The sequence below is a fragment of the Sminthopsis crassicaudata genome, chromosome 3, assembly GCF_048593235.1.
Source record: "Sminthopsis crassicaudata isolate SCR6 chromosome 3, ASM4859323v1, whole genome shotgun sequence".
Taxonomy (NCBI): domain Eukaryota; kingdom Metazoa; phylum Chordata; class Mammalia; order Dasyuromorphia; family Dasyuridae; genus Sminthopsis; species Sminthopsis crassicaudata.
The window spans coordinates 223,001,723-223,023,308 of NC_133619.1; the positions used below are offsets into that span (position 1 = coordinate 223,001,723).

Below are 21,586 nucleotides of genomic sequence, written 5' to 3' on the forward strand. Positions count from 1 at the left end.
TATAAATATTTTTGTTCATAAGTGTCCTTTTCCTCTTTTTCTGATCCATTTGGAATATAAGTTTGGTAGTGGTAAAGTTGAACGATTATTCCAAATTGCTTTCTAGAATGAGTGAACCAATTCATAGATCTACCAAAAGTTCATAAGTCACTGTTCTCTTCCCAGAGTCTCTCTAACACTTAACCTTCTCCTTTTTGGTCATCATTGGAAATCTGAAAGGTATGAGATAAAACCTGGTTTTTAAGTTGAATGATCTGAATCATTTATTTTCCTATGCATGCTGGTAACAATTTTTTTTTTCTTTTAAAAACTTCTATTCCTTCACTTTGACCTCTTATTTACTGGGGAATAATTCTTCTTATACAGTGAAATCATCTCCCTATAGATCTTGGATATTAGAAATTTATCAGGGAAATTTGTGGCAAAGATTTTTTTCCCCATTAATGATTTCTTTTCTAATTTAACTGCCTTGATTCTAGTCAAGGAAAATTGTTCAGTTTTATATAATCAAAATTGCCCATTTTATCTTTTGTGATATTCCCTATAACTGGTAGGAAGATTTCCCTCATTTAATGTCCAGCCAGCAGTCAAGTTTGACTGACTGACTTTATCCATAATTGATGTTATCTTCTTGACTATTCTTCTAATTTTTTATTTATGATATGACCTCATGTCTAGGTATATTATATATGTTCTAGTGGTATGTTGTATGATATTTCTACCAGCTTATTTCATCAGCTAGGTGGCACAGTGAATAGGTGCCTATCCTATATATAAGATATATTTAGGGGGTCAAGAAAACCTGAATTCAAATCCAACTTCAGATACTTACTAGCTATATGACCCTGGGCAAGTTACTTAATCTTGTTTATTTTCATTTCTTTATCTATAAAATGAGCTAGGAAAAGAAATGGCCAAGAAACTAAAATGGGTTACTAAGAGTTGGATATGACTGAAAAATGACCAAACAACTTTCATTTCCCTCAACCATTTTTTTTTTTTAAATCTTTAATCTGTTAGTTATTTCTTGCATTTCTTGAGCTCTTTGCTATTATGTTCATTTGCTTCTGGACTGAGTGTCCATATTTGGCTTTACTTTTCTAGTTCTTAATTAGTACTATATATTTTTGGTGATTACTTTTCGGTATATACTTTGAGATCTAGTACTACTAGATCCCCTTTTATTTTTTTCTCACTATTTCCTTTGAGGTTCTTAACATTATGTTTTTTCCAAATGAATCTTTTTTTTTTTTCCTGTTTCTATTATGCACTTTTTCATCAATTTGATTGGCATGAAAATGATTAAGTAAATCAATTCAAGGACTGCTGTTATTTTAATTACATAAACAGTCCAACTATGAACAATTATTGCATTTTTAATAGTTGCCTTTTTCTGTAATGCATGTTTTTTTTCTTTTTTTTAGATGTGTTTGTATAATTCCTATGTGTATCTTGGCAGATGAGCTCTCAAAAACTTTATCCAGTTTGTAGTTATCTTGAATGGAATTTCTATCTCTTCCTGATTTTTGCTGGCAATATAATGAAATATAGTGAAAGGCTGATAATTAGTGAAGGTTTATTTTAGACCTACTTTTCTTGTGTTTTTGTTCCAATTAATTATTTTGTTTATTCAATCTTTACAGATATACTTACAGATAATTTTATGTCAGTTACAAAGAGATAAATTTGTCTTGATTTTTTTATGCTTATTCTCTCAATTTCTTTGTCTAATTGATATAACTCAATAGAATTTTATCAAAAAATAGCAGTGATAATGGATATCATTTGTTTTATCCCTAATCTTATTGGAAAAACCTTTATCATTTCTTCATTACAAAGAGGAAGCTGATTTTTTGTTTTAGATAGAAATAATTTGCTACATTAAGGAAAGGTCCAGTTATTTCTGTGTTTTTACATTTTTTAAAATATTAAAGAGTTTGTTGATTGAATAATTTAGATTCTTCCTTTCTTGTTCTTTGGTGCTCTCTCCATTGCTCTACCTAACTGTCCCTTCTCTCCTCTTCACCTCCCTTTATTTTAACTTTCAATTCAATGCAGATTGTTTGTTATAGAGACACATTTTTCCCTAAGGACTGTTTTGACTGCATCCCAAACATTTTTCCTGCTTTGAAATTTATTTCTTCTTTGATTTTCAAAATTTCTAATTTTTCAATTAGTAGGAATTTTTTGATTTAATTGTTTTTCTAGCTTTTTTAATTGTTTGCCCAATTCATTAATCTTTTATTAATGAAAATGTTTATAGAGACAAATTTTTTTCTAAAGACTATTTTGACTGTATCCCAAACATTTGTTACAACTCATTGTTTTCATTTTCTTTGACCAAGTTATCATTGTTTCTATAATTTCCTCTTTGACTAATCCATTTATTAGGATTAAATTATTTAATATTTATTTTAATTTAAAATTTTAATTAATTAATTAATTAATATTATTAATTTTTTTTGCTGAGCTAATTGGGGTTAAGTGACTTGTCAGGATCACACAGCTAGGAAATGTTAAGTGTCTGAGGTTGGATTTGAACTCAGGTCCTCTTGATTTTAGGGCTGGTGCTCTATCCACTATGCCACCTAGCTGTCGTCCCTAATGTGTTATTTTTAATGCTTAATATTGATTGTAATTTTTAAAATTTTTGTGGTCAGAAAAGAATAAATTCAGCATTTCTGCTTTTCTGAATTTGTCTCAAAAATTTTAGGCCTTAACACATGGCAAATTTTTATACAGACACTATGTATATTCTTTTTTCATTTCTATCTAGCAATAGATTTAGATATCTAACCAGAGATATAGGATATCTAACTTTCCAAAAATTTTATTCAGGTCCTCAATTTCTTTAACAAATTAACAGATTAACAAATATGAGGGAACACTTTGAAGTTCTCAGATGTTATATTTTTGCTGTCTATTTCTCATTATAATTTGATTTTTTTCCCTTTAAGTACTTAGAAGCTATGTCATTTGATATATACATAGTATTGATATTAGATCATTTATCTAGTGTATCTTTAAACGTAATGTATTTTTTCTGATTACCTTTTTTAAACCATGAAATTTTTCTATTGCTTTGTCTGAAACTGATATGCCACTCTTTTCTAGTTTACCAAAAGCATAATAAATTTTGCTTCAGTGCTTAATGTCAATCCTTTGTGCTTTAACTGTGTTTCTTCTAAGCAATATATTGTTGAATTCTGCATCACCTGCTCTCTTCTACTTTTATGAGGGAGTTCATCTTTTTATGCTCAGTTATGAGCATAAATATTCCTTATACATATTCCTCTTTTTGTTCCTTATCATTTTCCTTATAAAAGAGAAGATTGCAAATGAGGAAAATTGTGATCAGTTTTAGTTAGTTTAAGTTAGTCTGCAGCTTTTCTCTTTTCTTCTGACCTAGACCTAGAATATTCTTATACTTTCCTTCTTTTTAATACCTCTTTATATCCTCCCCTTAAAGATAAAATTTGTTTTACTTTTGATTATTACTTCATTCTGAAACCTTTTTCCCATCTTTCTCCACCTATTTTCCTATTGAATTTATTGTATTTCTACACCAAACTTGTGTTATATGTATGTATGTATGTATATAAAACACTCTTTTGTCTTCAAATAAGAATTCAGTATATATATGTATGTATATATGTATAGTATATATATGTATATTTATATACTTATCTTGTTTATATACTTTATACTTATTAGGTACTTAGGTAGTACTCTGCAATATAACACAAAGAGAAATCTTTTTTGGATTTAGAAATATATATATTTCCTGGACTTGAACTGAGGAAGATTTGAGTACAAATGTGACCTCAGACATATACTAGTAGTATTACCATGGGCAATTCATTTAGCCTCTGTCTGCTTCAGGTTCCTCAACTGTAAAATGAAATAATAATAGTACTTATTTCTCAGGGTTATTATAAGAATCAAATGGGGCAATATATATGTAAAGTGAATAATACACTGCCTGGTATTTAATAGGCATTTAATAAAAGCTTATTTGTTTCTTTTTTTTCTCCCTTCTGCCTTATTTCTTTTACAGTAAATTCCTTTTTTGCCCTTACTTCTTTGTAATCCTAAGACCATCAGAATAGACCAAAATCATTGACAAATTCTGTTTGTAATAATGAACTTCTTATGTTTGACCTCCCTGTTTGACATTTCAAAATACTAAGGATCTTTTTTTTTTCTCCCTTTGTTAAAATGTCATTCATTCAGCCAAGATTTATTAAGTACTTATTATGTCAAACCCTATGTTAAATGCTTAGGATACAAAAGCAAAAACAGCCTCTGCTTTTAAGGAACTTACATTCTAATGGAGAAAATAAAAAAATATATTATGTACACATATATACAAATTAGATGGAAGATAATTTCAGAAGGAAAGAATATAACAGCTGTAGGAGGGAAAAAAGGGGAGAGACCAGGAGAGACTTCCTGTAATTTCAGCTGACTCCTAAAAGGTGGCCAGGAAACAAAAAAAAAAATGGATGTGAGGAAGAAGAGCATTTTAGACATGGGAGATAACTAATGCAAAGGCATGGGGATAGGAGATGAAGTTTCCTGTAATTCATGTAGCTAAGTTGTAGAATGAGTAGAAGGAGGAAAGTTATGATGGGGACTCTAATCTTAAAGGGAATAGAGAACCACTGGAGTTTGAGCTAGATAACCAACACTTCAGAAAAAATTGCTTTTGCAGTTAACTGGAGAATGGAATGGATTTGGAAGAAACATAATACAAGGATAACAATCAAAGAACTATTGGAATAGTCCAACCAAGAGGTAATGAGGGCCTCAATAAAGAGACTGAGACACATGCAGGAGATATTGTGAAGATAAAAGCAGCAAGATTGATCACCTGATTAGATATGTGATGTGATTGAAAGTGAGGACTTAGGAGATATATGGAGAGCTTGGCTGACTTGAGAAAATGGAAAGAAATAGGGAAGTTGGGAAGAGGGGAGAGTTTAGGGGGAAAGATAATGAATTTGTTTTGGACATTTTGAGCTTGCGATGCCTTTGGAACACCCATTTGAAGATGTCCAAAAAAGCAGTTGGTGATGTGAGACTAGAGTTAGAAATATTGATCTGGAACCATCTGCTGATAAATGATTATTGAACCTATCTATTTTAATGATATCACCAAGTGAGACAGAATAAAGGGAAAAGAGAAGAGGAAAATGGACAGAAACTAGTTGTGTGGGGGGAGCACACTTATATTCATGATACTAAATGACAATCCAGCAAAAGAGACTGAGAAGGAGCAGTGAAATTGATAGGTAAGCAGAATCACAAAAAACTAGAGAACAAAGAAAATCCAGGAGGAGAAGGTAATCAGCAGTGTCAATAAGAAGGTGATCAATAGTGTTGAATGTTGCAGAGAAATCAGAAACTCAACTATTTTATCATAGTTAACCTCTTCCAATTACTCAAAGTGCATTTACTCTTTTAGGTTTATCTTAATACCTGTATTTGCATTGCTAAGTTTCTATAATACTCCTCCTCCTCAGGTCTCTTCATCATAAATGTTTAAAAGTTCTCTATTGTATTAAATATCTATTTTCCTTCCCTCCCTCTTTCCCCCCCTCTACCTTCTTCCCTTTCCCCCTTCTCTTCTTCCCCCTCCCCCAAATTATCCTCAGTCTTGTGAGGTAAGTCATTCTTGGTTGCAAATTTTTATCTTTTGCCTTTTGGAATATCACATTCCATGGTTTTATCTCTTTTGTAATAGTTACTGCCAAATCTTTTTTTTTTTTTTTTTAAATAGTAGCTTTTTATTTTTCAAAATACATGCAAAGATAGTTTTCAACATTTACCCCTGCAAAATCTTGAGTTCTAAATTTTCTCCCTCCCTCCCCATTTCCCCCCTCCCCTACACAGCAAGTAATCCAATATAGGTTAAACATATATAATTCTTTTAAACATTTCCACATTTAACATACTGCACAAGAAAACTCAGACCAAAAAGTAGAAAAAAATAAGAAAGAAAAAACAAGCAAATAAACATCAACACCAACAAAGTTGATAATATTATGTGGTGATTCACATTCAGTTCCCATAATCCTTTCTTTGGATGCAAATGACATTTTCTATCCCAAGTTTTTTTGGAATTGCCTTGAATCACCTCATCATTAAAAAAAAAAAAAAAAAAAGTTGATCATATAATCTTGCTGTTCTCTTGGTTCTATTCATTTCACTTAGCATCAGTTCATGTAAGTCTCTCCAAGTCTTTCTGAAATCATCCTGCTCATTGTTTCTTAGAGAGTAATAATACTTTATAGCATTCATATACTATAACTTATTCAGCCGTTCCCCAACTGATGGGCACCACTCAGTTTCCTGTTCCTTGCTTCTACAAAAAGGGTTGTTACAAACATTTTTGCACGTGTGGGTCCTTTTTCCTTTGATAGCTCTTTGGGCATAATTCCAATTTGCTTTCCAGAATGGTTGGATCAGTTCACAACTCCACCAGCAATGTATTAGTGTCCAGTTTTCCCACATCCCCTCCAACATTTATCATTATCTTTTCCTGACATCTTAGCCAATCTGAGAGGTATAAAGTGGTATCTCATGGTTGTTTTAACTTGCATTTCTTTAATTAATATTGATTTAGAGCATTTTTATATGACAAGAAATGGCTTTAATTTCTTTATCTGAAAATTGTCTGTTCATATACTTTGATTATTTATCAATTGGAGAATGGTTTGACTTATTTTTTTTCCTTACTAGTCTGTGTTTTTATTTATTTTATGAGGCAATTCAGGTTAAGTGACTTGCTCAGTGTCACACAGCTAGTGTTAAATGTCTGAGGTTGCATTTGAACTCAGATCCTTTTGATTCTAGGGCTGGTGTTCTATCCACTGCACCATCTAGCTGTCTCTTTTCTCTAGGTTTTTTTGTCTCTAGGTTTTTTGATCAGCCCTATTTTTCATTGAGTCTCTATATAATGTCCTCTTTTATGTTGTAGTTTGATCCTGAATTTGATTTCTTGAGCTGCTAACATTTGTTTCCCTCCCTAGGGGTTTCAGAGCCTGGTTAGAATTTATATCTAGCCCCCCAGGCAAAAGTCATCATTACTGTACATTACAAGTACTGCTGCCTAGCAATGTCTTTAGTACATTTTAGTCAGAGTACTGCCAAGTACAGGATTCCCTAGAGCATGTCAGTCCTATCACTGGTATGTTTCTGGCCTATTTACCTGGAGTTTATGCTGATATCCCTGGAATCTTCCCAATGTCCATATGTTGATTCTCTTTGTATAGTCCTAACCTGCCTAAAGATGCTTATTTTTGTTTCCTTTTGGATTTCCTGATAACTTTTTAAACTGATGCCCTTTTTAAAAATCTTTGCTCAAAATATTGGAGAACTGAATTTCTACTAAGCCTTCCATGGTACCATTTTAATTAGAAGTCTTATTTTTTATATTAATAAAATTTCATAGGTTGCCAAGGTAAGAGATTTAGCACCAAGTGATCTAGTGTTGTGATATACTTTGCTTAGGCTAGTTGTCAGAAAGCAAACATAACTTCATGCTGATACAGTCAGTAAGTCAAGCCAGTCAGTAAACATTTACTAAGCACCCACTATGTATTAGGCACTGTGTTTAAAGCTAGGGATATAAAAAGAAGCAAAAGATAATCCCTATCTTTAAGAAATCCAATCAAGGAGAAAACAAGCAAATTATGTACCAACAAGTTATATATGGGATAAATAGGAAATGAGATTAAAAGAGGGAAGGTGATTGAAATAAAAGGAGTTAAGAAAAGATTTCTGTAGAAAATGGGATTTTAGAAGGGATTTAGAAGAAGCTAGAAAAAGCCAGGAGATAGAGATAAGAAGGCCGAGACTTCTAGAAATGGGATATGGCCAGAGACAAAATCCCAAATCAGAAAATCTTGTTTAAGGAACAGCATTTAGTCCACTGGAACTGAGTTGAAGAGTACAGGAGGGGGGAGTAAGGTTTAAGAAGATTGGAAAAGTAGAAGGGACTAGGTTATGAAGGATTTTTGAAGGCTGAGCAGAGGATTTTGTGTTTGATTCTGAAGCTAATGGGGAGCCAATGAAATATATTGGGTTGAGGATGACATGGTCAGAGCTGTGTTTTAGAAAAATCTCTTTAGAAAAATTCAGGTAACTAAATGGAGGATGAATTGGAAAGAGGAAGGACTTGAGGCACATAGGCTATTGTAATAGTCAAACAATGATGGTTTGTGGGCCTATATCAAGCTGGTGGCAATGTCAGGAGAGACGGAGAGTTTATTCAAGAGATTGTTCAGAAGTGAAATCAACAGGCCTTGACAAATGATTGGATATTAGGGGTAAGAGATGGTGAGCAATCAAGGATGACATTTATATTGTGAGCCTGGGGAAATGGGAGAAGAATATTGCTTTCCACGGTAATAGGGAAATTAGAAAGTGTGGGGGAAGGTTTAAGGGAAAATATAATGAATTTAGTTTTGGATATGTTGAGGTTAAGACATCTAGTGGACATCCAGTTCTGGATGGTTGAAAGGCAGATGGAGATGTGAGATTGGAGGTCAGCAGAAAAGTTAGGTGGATTGGGGAATCATCAGCCCATGATTGTAATTAAATTCATGGGAGTTGATGAGAAAACCAGTGAATTAGTATAGAGAAGAAAAAAGAACAGGATCCAGGATTGAACTCAGTGACTGTTTAATCTACCTTTAGAGAGTCTGCTCTGGATGAACATCCAGCAAAGGAGATTGAGAAGCAGGGGTCAGATAGATAAGAAGAGAGAATGATGTTACAAAAATCTAGAGAGAAAATAGTATCAGTATCAAAGAGAAGAGGGTAATCAACAGTATCAGAAGCTGCAAAGAGATCAAGAAGAATGAATATTAAGAAAAAGTCCATCGTATTTGGAAATTAGATCAGTTTACTTTAGAATGAGCAGTTTTGATGGAATGATGAGATTGAAATATAGATTATAAAAAAGGGAAAAGAAAGGGGGAAACATAAAACCATAAAAGGCCATAAAAGGCAGAAGAGACATAAGGTGATAGGTAGAAAGATCAAATTAGGATTTTTTGAGGATGGAGGAGACATGGGCATATTTGTAGGAAATGGGAAAATAGCCAGTGGACTTCTAGGATGGTTAAACCTGCCAGGGTTTGTTCTCTGCTGGTTTAACCTTTAAATACCCAAGGATACTTTTATGCCATGATAGGACAGAAGAATCAAACTTTCCATTGATATTGATGCAGTGTCAGGAGAATTAGAAGAACCTTCATATGTTGGGTGCATCCTTTCTAGAAGATTTATAGGAGATAAGGATAAGAGTGGTAGGTACCAAAAAGTTGAAATCTGCATGATTGGAGTGAATATTCATATTGATGGCATCACAGCTCAATTGAAGCAAAAGACTTATGAAAAAATTGTAATTCACTAATTATCTTAGAGAACCAGTATGATGGAGTAGATAGAAAACATATAGAGTTGTATATCTTTTGTAGACTTATAGTTAGAAATATCCTGTTCATACACACACACATGCACACACACACATACTCTTTAAACAGGCTATAAGTTTTAAAACTATTTTGTGCCTTTTTATTTCTTTGCTTTACTTCTCATTTTCTCAATGCTTACTAGCTGACTTTGTGACCTCTGGGCAAAAGACTAGATATCTTAGTGCCGCAGGCAATTTTTTTTAACCTATGAATTGTAGAATGGTTATGGAGTCATACTATTATTGGGAATTTCCTCTCTGGGAATTCCCTTTAGCAAGGAAATCAAAGATCTGAGCCAAAAAAAAAAAAAAAAAAAATCCCGTATCACTTTGGATAAAATAATAAAAAACAATTTTAGGAAAAACCATATCAAATCATTACTTTCAGCATTGCCAACCCTGAATTTACAGTGTATCCTTGTATTACTGATTGAAAATTGTTTACCTTGAAGTATATAAAAGTGTTATCAAAGAAATTTTCTCACAAGTACTACATAAAGTATATCTCTATTTTTTTTTATACATTTCCTTCATATCTTTTTCTCCCTTCTTCAAAATTCCTTATATGTTGCAGCGTGTTCTTATTTACTAAACATCTTTCCATTACCTTTGTGTGATATAAATTTTTAATTGAAGAACATTGAGTTCTGGTCTTACTGCCATATAACAACACAAATGGACATTGGAATGATAATGTATAATAGAGAGATTAGGCTGCTCATGGGGCCGGGTTAAGAAAAGACAGTATATTCCACTATCGTCCTCATGATGTTACGAGAAATCAAGGAAAGTTTCTGACAAGTTGGGTGATCCCCATGTGACAAACATATGACAAAAGTCATATGGAATGGGTTGCAAACTGTATCATTGAAAAGAACAGTCAAATCAATGGGATCACACCGTGTTTTAAGTATTGTGTATCCTTTATAGGTGAGCAAACTGAGGCACAACTGAATAAATATTTGAATGATTTAAGACTTTCAGATTAGACAACTGATACAGCAAGAATTTTCCATTGATTCAAGATCCTTTGTTAGAATGAAAAGGAGAGCAATAGAAATAGTGGTTCAATCCCTCAGGTAGAGAGCCCAAACAAAATGAAACAAGAAAACTCCAGAGTACAACTAGAGTTCTATATTTTGTCAACCTAATTATGGTGTGTGTGTGTGTGTGTGTGTGTGTGTACACATGGAGGTTTGGAAGGGGACTGCCGATGTTGTTGAAAACATCATGTTGTTCTTTTTTTTTCTCCCAAATATAGTTGTGTCATTCTCATGGAATTGCTTCTTCTGGACATAGTTGGTATTAACATTCTTCCTTCTCTTCCTCCCACGAGATCTGTTTGTTTGTACAGATCACATACATCTTTATCTGTACAGAGCTATTCTCAAGGGAGGGTCTGTGGGTCATTATTTTTAAAAAGACTTGTCTAGACATAAATGAAGAATAGCTCTAGCCAGCGTGAGGCATTCCATTGATAGTGCCTACATTATTACTGCGTCTTGATAGCTGACATTTCCAACAAATTTAGTAGCTCCTAACACCCATACGTCTCTCCCTTACTTTTCTCTCCCTAAATGGGTACTATTAAATTCTCTCATTAAGGATTGACAGGGTTTTGCCAAATTAATTTATGAGCTGGAAGGAATTTATTAAAAGAGTTTGTTAATGTTCCAGGGTCTCCTATAATGACTGCTCTAAGTCTTGGTATTCTGCTGATAAGTACATGTTAAGAAATTAATAGGGGGATAGGGTGAACATGGCATGAATTTTGTCTGTGCCAATGGAAGCCATTGAAGACAAAGTGCCTCTAATCAGGAGACTAAGGCAACTTCAAGAATATATAGATCTAGAACTCTATAAGGCCAAGAGACCTGCTGTGACTCAGGAGTATATGAGGAAGGTTTGTTGTGGGACTAAGCCAATTTCTTCCCTTTTTTGGGGTAATTATTGTTAGCATTCCAATTTAACTTTAATTCCTCAAGAGTTTTGCATAGGACTCTAGGAAAATAAAAATCTCTTGTTGATTGAACATGGCTCACAATGCCTCACTAATTATAAATGTCACCACTTTGGATACATCTTTCAGATGACATACATCTTTCAAATGACAAATTTTTAAGTTTAATTTTTTCCAATTAGCAAATCTTTACTTTCTCCCATTTTAAAAAAGAAAAACAAAATGGTTATAATAAATACATATAGTTAAGCAAATCAAATTCCATATTTACTGTGCCCAAATAGGTGTCATTCTGCATGTTTGGGCCATCATTTCTCTGGAGGTGGGCAATTCAGTCTTATTGAAACAACTAGATGATACAGTGGGTAAGAGTGCTGAATTTGGAGTCAGGAAGATCTGAGTTTGAATCCCATTTCAGACATTTATTAGCTTTGTGATCTCTAATCTCTCTCAGACTTTATTTCCCTATCTGCAAAATGGGGATAGTAATAGTATCTCCCCTGGTTGTAAGGTAACATGTAAATCATATTGAAAATTTCAAAGCATTACATAATTGCTAGATATTTCTTTTTTTAATCATTATCCGTTCTCTGGAATAATAATTGATTATCCCCCCTTTATAGGGGATTCTTCAGAGTTCCTAATTTTTTCAGTCATTTGTTTTCATAATATGGTTATCAGATACTTGTTCTTAGGGTCAAATGATGTTTCTTAGTCCAACTTTCAATTGACTTCAACAATCATTTGTTGTGTCAGGTATTCCTTCTTTTCAATTAGAGAGAAACAACATTACACAAATTAATCGGTACAGAACATAGAATTAGTAATAGGAGTTATAGGAATAATAGGAGTTTTGAATAAGAATAGTGTTTTGAAAGACTTTCAGGACTGAATATTGTAGACTTTGGTAGTTTTCTAGTTTTTATAATACAGTAGATCCTTGAAATGAATTTCTTTGTTCTGTCATCTTCTGGAAGCTAATGAGGTATAGAGAGAATTCCCCAGAAGCATTTCCAGTCCAGAATGAGTGCAAGGGAGCATCCCTTGAAGCTAGATCATTCAGGGAAAAACTCTCAGGCCAGATTGGGAGTGTGGTTATAAACTTCTTTCCCCAGTCTGGTGGAGCTTATCCAGTGAATTGATTTAGTAACTAACACCCCACCCTTCAAGCCTTTGGCAATTAATAAAAGAAACTATCCTATTCTGAAAGTCTTCATTACTTGAAATTTGGAAATGATACTAAACTCTGGGCCACCAGGCAGAGTTTTGTTAAGTATTTATTTGCCCAGCTTGCTGCTTGCTGCTTCACCAAAAACCTTTGCCATATTGCTGGGCATAACCCTTTGAGATAGCTAAATGCAATACTTAAATACTATTAAATTAAATACTATTGCTAAATGCAATAGGCTTATGCTTAAAAGTTAAAACCAGCTAGCTTTACCCTATTAGATATTATAGAAGCATGGTTAAGAATTTATGGATAGAGCTACTTTTGAATTTTGATTTGTGTTTAAAAAAAAAAGGCAAACAAGAATCCTTCACGATTGTTCATGTAACTTTATGTTACACTTGTTTGTAGAAAGCACAAAACTGATTCTGGGATTGTATCTTTGAGTGTTTTAACAACAGCATTATTTCAAGAGTAGAACTCTAGCAGCAAAAATGATGGTGGGAGGGCAGTGGAGTTCCACCCTTGTTTCTAATGCTTTAGTGGCAGAGTTCCCAAATGAAGAGGTAGAAAAGGTAAGTGAAGCCACATGTGGGAAACAGAGAAATAGCAGCTTCTTGAACTGTCCATTCCTTTGATCCCAGAAGAAACTGTAGCTAGTGGGAAAGCTGAATGTTATTATGTGGGAGGAATCTGGGAAATCCAAAGCCAACTTCACTGGAAAATTTCTCTTTACTGTGGAAAGACAACTTATTGTCTGAAAGTCCCTCAAGAAGGAGAAATTCTTTCCTTATGGGGCCATTTGCAAAGTGCTGCTCTTTATGGTCATTTAGGCTAAATATATGGACCTTTTCCCATATCTTCCTGTTATGATGCAGGAATAGAATTTTTCTTTTTAGCAACTCATCCTCACAGTACCTTCATCTAGGAAATGTCCTCAGGAAACAGACCTTATTCTGAGGCCCAGAAATAACCAATCCGGACAAGGTGGATTCTCAGGGGGATTGGGCTCCAGAGATATAGGCTTTCTTGTCACAGTATCCTGCTGTCACCCCTTGAAATTAAAGCCTGGGCCCTGCCAGTGCAGGTGGCCTGATGGATTGGAGCTCTTATGGGGACACAAAGGAAGACATACAACAAGGCCATCGACTCTACAGGATGGTTGGATCAAATTCAATGCCTTGATTTGAGTCCAAGAGCAGAGGAGGAGCCAAGTGCAGCTATCATATGTTCAGTGGGTCTGACATCCTTCCAGGACTGGATGCTGAGTCAACTGTGATCAGAAGTGTTTTCAAGGGGGCACAGCCAGCCCTGCTTCCATCAGAAATTTGACAGAAGGATAAAAATTTACTAGTTCCCGAGTCTTAATGAAATAGTATGTCCATATTGGACTACCACATCTAGTAGGGGACTTGGAAGAACTTACTTATTAATCAAATAGCTTGCTCTTCAAAGGGTCTTTATGCCAACTGGCACTAGGAGGCGATAATGATCTACTTCAATTTATCACCCAAAACTTTTCCCAGGAAAAACAAAAGCAGGGTTTTTTGATAATAACATTAGGACATAAGAGTTAGGATGAGTTCTGAAGAAAGTTATGGGTCCCTCTCCCTTTAAGTGTTTTTCAACCTTGCAATAGCTTAATTGCAATCCTCCCTGCCTTGTTTAACTGCCTCTTGCAGCCTAGTCCCTTGTAGCTAATCATTGGTCTACCAAATAGCCATCTAAGGAGATATTTAGGATTAGAATAAAAACATCAGGGAAACCCACTCAAGTAGCAAATCATTACCAAACTAAGCATCAAGGAGGATTTCATTTAAGCAAGCTCAATAGCTTATTTCTCCTCTCTGCACCCTCCCATCCCTATCCCTATCCCAACTCCCAGCTATCATTATCCCAAAACAACAAAACCAAAAATAAACAAAAAAACCTCCCCGTTCATTAAAGGAGAGTTGACAAAGGGGAGAGGAAATAATGGGAGTTTAAAAACATTCTTCAAAACTCTATGTAGTGATTTCCATGAGATCCTGACTGGGAATGTCCTGGAGTCAGACTTAGATCATTTGACACCATGTGATATGACAATGCAGTCTTAAACACACACACATACACACACCCAAAAAACCCGCAAACTCATAGAAGTTCCCATGAGCACAGGACTTCAAAAAACATGAGTTCAGACAAGGTCAGAAATAGCTTATATTGTGCCACAGCCCCTTCCTTCTTCAGGAATGCAATCACAGACCTCTGAGGGCTGTCCAGAGGTCATCCAGTCCATTCCCTGTCTTCAAAAAAAACAAACTTCACTTTTTTGGATAGATGGACATTTCTTCCGTTCTTGCTTTTCTTTAACTGAAGTCCTCCTATAGAAAGTCAAATCCCTGGGTCTATCTTTAGCTGTGATAGGAAACAACTGGCTCTCACACTTGCTAGAATAGCCCTTCCTCCACCTAGAACCTGCCTTGTCTCCTTCAAGTTGAGTAACCTGAGTTCCTTTAACCTTTCATCATAGATTCCCTTTTTAATCTCATACTGTGCTCTTTTATGAACTCTGGGCAAATTTTCCACATCTTTCTTAAAATATGAAGTGTGGCACTGAAGATGATATTGTGGGAAGGACTTAACTGGTGCGAGTTCATCCCACAGGAATTGCCTTTTCTATATTCCTCCATCATATATTTGTCTCTATAGCAACAACACTAAAATTTGTTGTCCCATCGCGTTTCACTGTGGAGTTCACTGTACCATAAAATCGTTCTTGTCAGTATATCTTTTCTTCTCTTGCAAATATACAAATGGAACTCACAATATCATAGAATTTGAAAGCTATAAGGGATATCAGTGCTGTCAAATCCACATCAAATTAAAAGAATCCCCATGATTGCATCCTTTAATTGAAGATCTTCAAGGAGGGCAAACCCTCCATCTTAGAGCAATCCAATTCAATTTTAGATAGATCTCATTTTGTTTCCACAAGAAATTACATGTTTTCACCCCACTGAACTTTTGTTAGTTGCCTTCCTAATTTTGTAGTATTTGTTTTTTTCTTAAGACAATTGTCTTAATCCAAAGTGAGGATTGTGGCACCCCAGTGGGATGTAATGGTCTGATTCCAAGGGGTGCATAATTAACAATTTCAGGGTCAGGTCTTGGGTTGCATTTCACACTTTCCATAATAACAAACCTAAATTTGTTTATTACATAGTTAACCTACTCCCTTCACCTATTATAACTCAACATTCTCCCAGTCTTCTTCCATTTCTCTACTATGGATCATCTGGTGTTGAGTCCTCAGAATGGTAATAACTTATACAGTACTCTGACGCCCACAGCAGCTACCAGCACAAAATACTTGTTTTGATTACAGTTCTCAAAGCCCAAACACAAAGGTATAGAGGAGTCGCCTTCTGCATTTGTGGAAAGCATACCCATGCCAGCAAAATAACACATCCTTGAGGTATTCATGTATTCCTTAAAATTGATGTCATTGACAAATATAGTCAGCAAAATCAATATTGAGAGAAATATTTAAGAGTTTCAGAGTTAGGACAGATTCTTTCAATATATTGTATCTCCTTTGGTTGACTTTATATCTTTGACAATCATTTTGAGTATAAGATTTGGATAAAGTTTGTACCTGTTCACTAATAACATTATATAGGAGGTATAATTATGAAATAATTCATTTCAACAAGGATCTCTTAACTGTGTACTATAAGCAGAGAATTCTGCTTGTAAGAGACATAAAGTTCAGATAAGACCTGATGAGCTTATTTAAGACAAACAAAATACCTCCAAATGACTGGGTTCTTCAAAATAGTCAATTTGGAAGGGAATATACTTATTCTAATAATAACATTTCTGGAATGCCTCATCTGGGTCTATCTCTAGAACAATTTATGAATCAAACATGAAAATTAAGTTTTAATATCTTTGTCAGGAAAAAGACAAAAACCCTAAAGTTCATCTTAATCATCCATATTATTCACCAGACATGAAGCCAGGAGTTTTTTGGCTGTTTCCAAAGATTGAACCTACCCTCAAAAAAAAAGAGCTGAGACTCAAATTCAGGTCTTCTGACTGAGCGTTGTTTTGCCATTATACCAAACTTTCTCTTTCTGTAGAAAGGAAGGTGGATAACTGAAGTTGGAGGGGTAACTCCCCCAGTACCTAGCATACTAAGGCACAGGTAGTAGGCCCAAATCTTCCTTGAATGAATGAATCTCAGTCTGGATACTTTCTGTTTTTCAGGGTGAGTTTGATCTTTGGAAACAGTCATAAATCATCTGGCTTCAAGTCTGGTGAATAAAGTGGATAATTAAGGTGAACAACAGAGTTTTTCCTAGACAAAAAAATAAAGTTGGAGGCATAAGTCCCCAGGGTCCAACACTCTAAATTGTATATAGTAGGCACTTAAGTATTCTTTGAATAATGTTATTGAATGTTTCCTGGATCAGCCTATTAAGCCGTTGTAGATTATTCTGCTGGGACTTATCCTTTCTCTCAGGTTAAAAAAAGTACATGAAGAGAACATGCAACATCTTTTCATTGGGTACATCAGTCTTTGGGATTTTGACTGACATTGGCAAACCAAAAACATGTGGGTTTGAGCATAATGAACATTTGAAGAGTTTGGCTGCCAAAGTATCAAGAGAACACAGAAAGGACTATCAATAACAGAGTCCTTTCTCCTTTTCTCCCAGGTTCTGATGCCAGCACAATTGAAATCCACATACCAAGTGGGTCCCAAAACTTAAATGATGCTTCTGCTCCAGAGGGGATCAGGGGGAAGTCTTGAAGGGCAACCATGAAGGGCTGAGAGGCTCCCATTTGGAATTCTTAAGGCCATTGCCAAGGTTTCCTGCTTTTTGGAGCAATGTCTCTTTCTTATGGGATTTGCTGCTCTCTGTAACTATTACTTTCTCCCTTCCTTCCCTGTTTTCCTGCTTGCAAAGTTTCTATCTTTCCCCTCATTAAAAAAAAATAAAAATCACTTTTAGGGTGGATGAATGATTTGTGCCTGGAAATAGAAGAGTGAACTTGAGCATTCCCGTGTAAATGAGCTGTGCAGCAGCTTATCTCAGCAGTGTCCCTCCCAGGCAGTTTTCTCAAGCTGGATGGAAGCCAAAAGCTTGCTCCAAATCCTTTCCTGGAAAAATAAAGTGGTTTCAACTCATTCTGCAAGGTTTCCAGTTTCTTCAAGGACAATCTTATAAGCATGCTTGTCTGCAGATTGACCCTGGTCATGAATGAGATTACAGTGGTGACAAATAGCAGCATTGGTGGTAGCAACACAGTGTATTTTTTCAGCCACATAAATAGATTGTAATGGAATTATAGATCATATCTCTGTGCTACCATATTTGGTGGATGAGAAGATGGCCTGTTTGACTGTCAAAGTTTGTTTTTGTTTCTGACACTATGTTGAACAAAAATATTTTCAGGAGAACACTTGGAACTTCTCTATAACTATGATGCATGTAATATTACTAATTGGTAAAATCAGGAAAAAGGAAGATTCCATTTTAGTAAGCTACAAAGACAAAAAAAAAAAAAAAAGAGTCTGCAGAAATGCTACAACATGCATTGATATGTTGCAAAAACAATAATAATTCCAAAAATAAAAAATAAGTCTTATAGTCTCAAAACATCAAACATAGTGATTTTTTTTAATCACCTTTTTTTTTTTTTAATAGTTTTTATTTACCAGATATATCCATGGGTAATTTTACAGCATTGACAATTGCCAAACCTTTTGTTCTAATTTTTCCCCTTCTTCCCCTCCCCAGATGGCAGGTTGACCAATACATGTTAAATATGTTAAAGTATAAATTAAATATAATATATGTACACATGTCCAAACAGTTGTTTTGCTGTCCAGAAAAAATCGGATTTTGAAATAGTGTACAAAAAAAATCAAAAATGTAGGCAGACAAAAACAGAGGGACTGGGAATTCTATGTAGTGGTTCATAGTCATCTCCCAGAGTTTTTTCACTGGTGTAGCTGGTTCAGTTCATTACTGCACAAAAATATGTGTATTATATTTCTATATTTGTTATGCTATGCAAGAAAAATCAGACCAAAAAAGAAACACAAGAGAGAATAAAACAAACAAAAAAAGGTGAAAATACTATGTTTTCATCCATATTCAGTCTCCATAGTTCTCTCTCTGAATGCTGATGGCATTTTCTATCCCAAATCTAATGTAACTGCTTTGAATGACCACGTTGTTGAGAAAAGCCAAGTCCATCATAGTTGATCATCCCATAATCTTGCAACAAGCATTTATTAAGAGTCTACTATCTTCGAGGGACTTGTGCTAAGTACTTTACAAATATTTTCTCATTTGAGACAAACATATACACATATAGACATAGAAATTATAGATAATTTGTGTGAGGAGTATCTGGAAACAGATCCAGATTTATATTTATATACACAATTAGTTCATGTTATTCAATTTCAATTGAACATTTAGTGTGCAAAATAATCCTTTTATTTTTCCCTGTTTCCTTTGGGGCAGCTGAATGGCTCAGTGAATAGAATATTGGGTCTGATGTCAGGAAGGTCTGAGTTCAAATATAGCCTCAGACTAGTTGTGTGGCCCTAAGCAAATCAATCCACACTGTTTGCCTGTAAAATGAACTGGAGAAGGAAATGGCAAACCATTCCAGTATCTTTTTCAAGAAAATCTCAAATGGGATCATCAAGAGTAAGACACAATAGAAAAAATAATTTATTCCTTATCTCACTCTCCACAAAAATTTATATAAACCTTCCCTTTTCTCCCTCCTATTTCCCCTACTATCCCTCCCTGCTCTCTCTACTTCTTTCTGCTTAGAAAGTGACCTTTCTCTTCTCCCCTTATTTTTATCTCAAAATATCTCATCATCATTCTCCATTTTATTTTCTTCTCTCCTAGTTTTTGACATTGAAGTAGTCCATCTCTTTGGCAAGAACAATATCTTGATCCATCCCCTTCAATTTTCTTCAACAGAGTATGACTTCAATTATCTTCTTTCTTTCTTTCTCTCTGTCTTTCTGTCTCTTTTTCTCTTCCTCTTCTTCTTTCTCCTCCTCTTCCTCTTTTTCTTCTTCTCTTTCTCCTCCTCTTTTTCTCCTCCTCTTTCTCCTCCTCCTCCTCCTCTTCCTCCTCCTCCTCCTCCTCCTCCTCCTCCTCCTCCTCCTTCTTCTTCTTCTCCTTTTTTAAATCAAATCTTTATTAGGTAATGGGGCCAGGCAGGCAAAGTCTAATTTAGTCCTTCTTAGCAGCAGCCTTCTTCATGGAAGCTAGGAAATTGCTGAGCTCCTCTCTTTTTCTCTTGGCCTGGATCTCAGTTCCCATCTTTTTACTTTTGATGATCTTAGGGGCTCGCTCATCCTTGAAGGCCTTTAGCAATTCCATGGCCTCCCTCTTCTAAGGAGCAAAGCCACATACCTTACGGATCATATCTCTCACAAACTTAGTATGTTTGGTCAGTCTGTAGTACTATTGTAGCCACAGCAAAAGATATCCCTTTCATTTTCAATTTCTCCCTGTCAACTGATGTCTTATTGCCTTATTAAATACTTACCATATGTCAGATACTATTACAAATGTAAGCAAGATAGCCTCTGCCTTCAAGGAGTTTATAATCTAATGAGAGAAAACAATACATAAAGGTGAGTTGGTCTCTTTGTCTCCCAGGAAGTCAAGAAAAAGTCCCACAAAATTCTCACTTGGTTAGTAGATAGAGAGAGAAAAGAGTGGAAGGAGTATAAGTTGTGATTACCCTTTATTACATCACAGCTAGAAATAGTGACATAGAAGACAATTCAGTGAGAACTTCAAATCTGCTTCTGTCAGGTACTGTGTGACTTTGATCAGTTCATTTCTCTGTTGCGGACCTCAGTTTCCTCATCTGTAAAAATTCAGATGATTGGACAAAATTACCGCTGAGGATCTATTCTGGCTTTTCATCTATGATTTATGAGTAGGTGCTTAAATGAGTAATAAGGACATAACCTTTCTGTTAGAGGCACTGAGATGACATAAATAAAGGTCTCAGGTTTACTGAACTTCCCACACCTCTGGCTTCTAGCTACTCTCCAGAAAGTTTAATCCCTTCATAGTGTTACAGTTCACAAACTTAAGAATATTTGTTTTGACAAGTAAAAGAGGCCCCATTCCATCATTGTACTACCCTGGCTTAGAAGGGTTTTAGCACCAGTTTTCCTGGTTCACCATTCTAATTGTTACAGATCCATTTTTCACTCAGATTGATCTCAAAATTCTTGCTCTATTTCTGATTCTTTGACAACTCTGTTCTGAATAGAGACCACCAAGGCATTTTAGGTATGAAATTCAGGGTTCCTTCAGCAATGTTTCCAAAATACTCAGGGTGCATGGGAGGGCACTAGAATATAGAACACCCTAGATGTATCATGTTGTTCCCTTATTTACTCTCTTTACACTCCCACAAACCAAATGTTATTCATGAGCTACCAGAACTCTGAGACTTATACCTTGGGTTTTCTCCCACCTAATACCACCCCTCTCCATTTATTTAGATTTTTGGGGGACGAAGTGAAAGAGGAGATTCTCTTAATTGGTACCTAGCCCTAATCACTGAATGGGTACAGCCTCAGTCCAACATAAAAAGGCCAAGGTCTCCCATTTCATTCACGGCCATTTCTAGTCATCTTGATCTATATCTCTGGATCCGGATGACTCTGAAGGGGAAAATGAGGCAGGTGACCTTGTACAGGTTTCACTCACTTAAATCCAGTTCAATTGCATATCATAGCATCACCTGCCTGTTGTCATGGTCCTCTTCAAGAACAAAAGACAAACATAACAATTTTGCCTCCCTCTAATTCATACCATTAATCAATCAATCCAACCATATTGCTAATGTTTTAATGTGTTCTTCCCACACTGTTTTCCCCGTTAGGGACTGGTCTTTTTTGTTGTAGTTTTTCAGTTGGTGTTTG

At 35.1% G+C, this 21,586-nt stretch overlaps 1 protein-coding gene across 1 annotated transcript in view; it reads left to right on the forward strand.

Annotated features, from left to right (window-relative positions):
• GPR143 (G protein-coupled receptor 143) overlaps positions 1–17,791 on the forward strand; it is a 59,170-nt gene extending 41,379 nt beyond the window's left edge. The window contains exon 9 of the mRNA XM_074297311.1: positions 17,316–17,791. Coding sequence (XP_074153412.1) covers positions 17,316–17,410 — 95 coding nt within the window. The 3' untranslated portion in view covers positions 17,411–17,791. The remainder of the gene's footprint in view (positions 1–17,315) is intronic.
• The last annotated feature ends 3,795 nt before the right edge of the window (positions 17,792–21,586 follow it).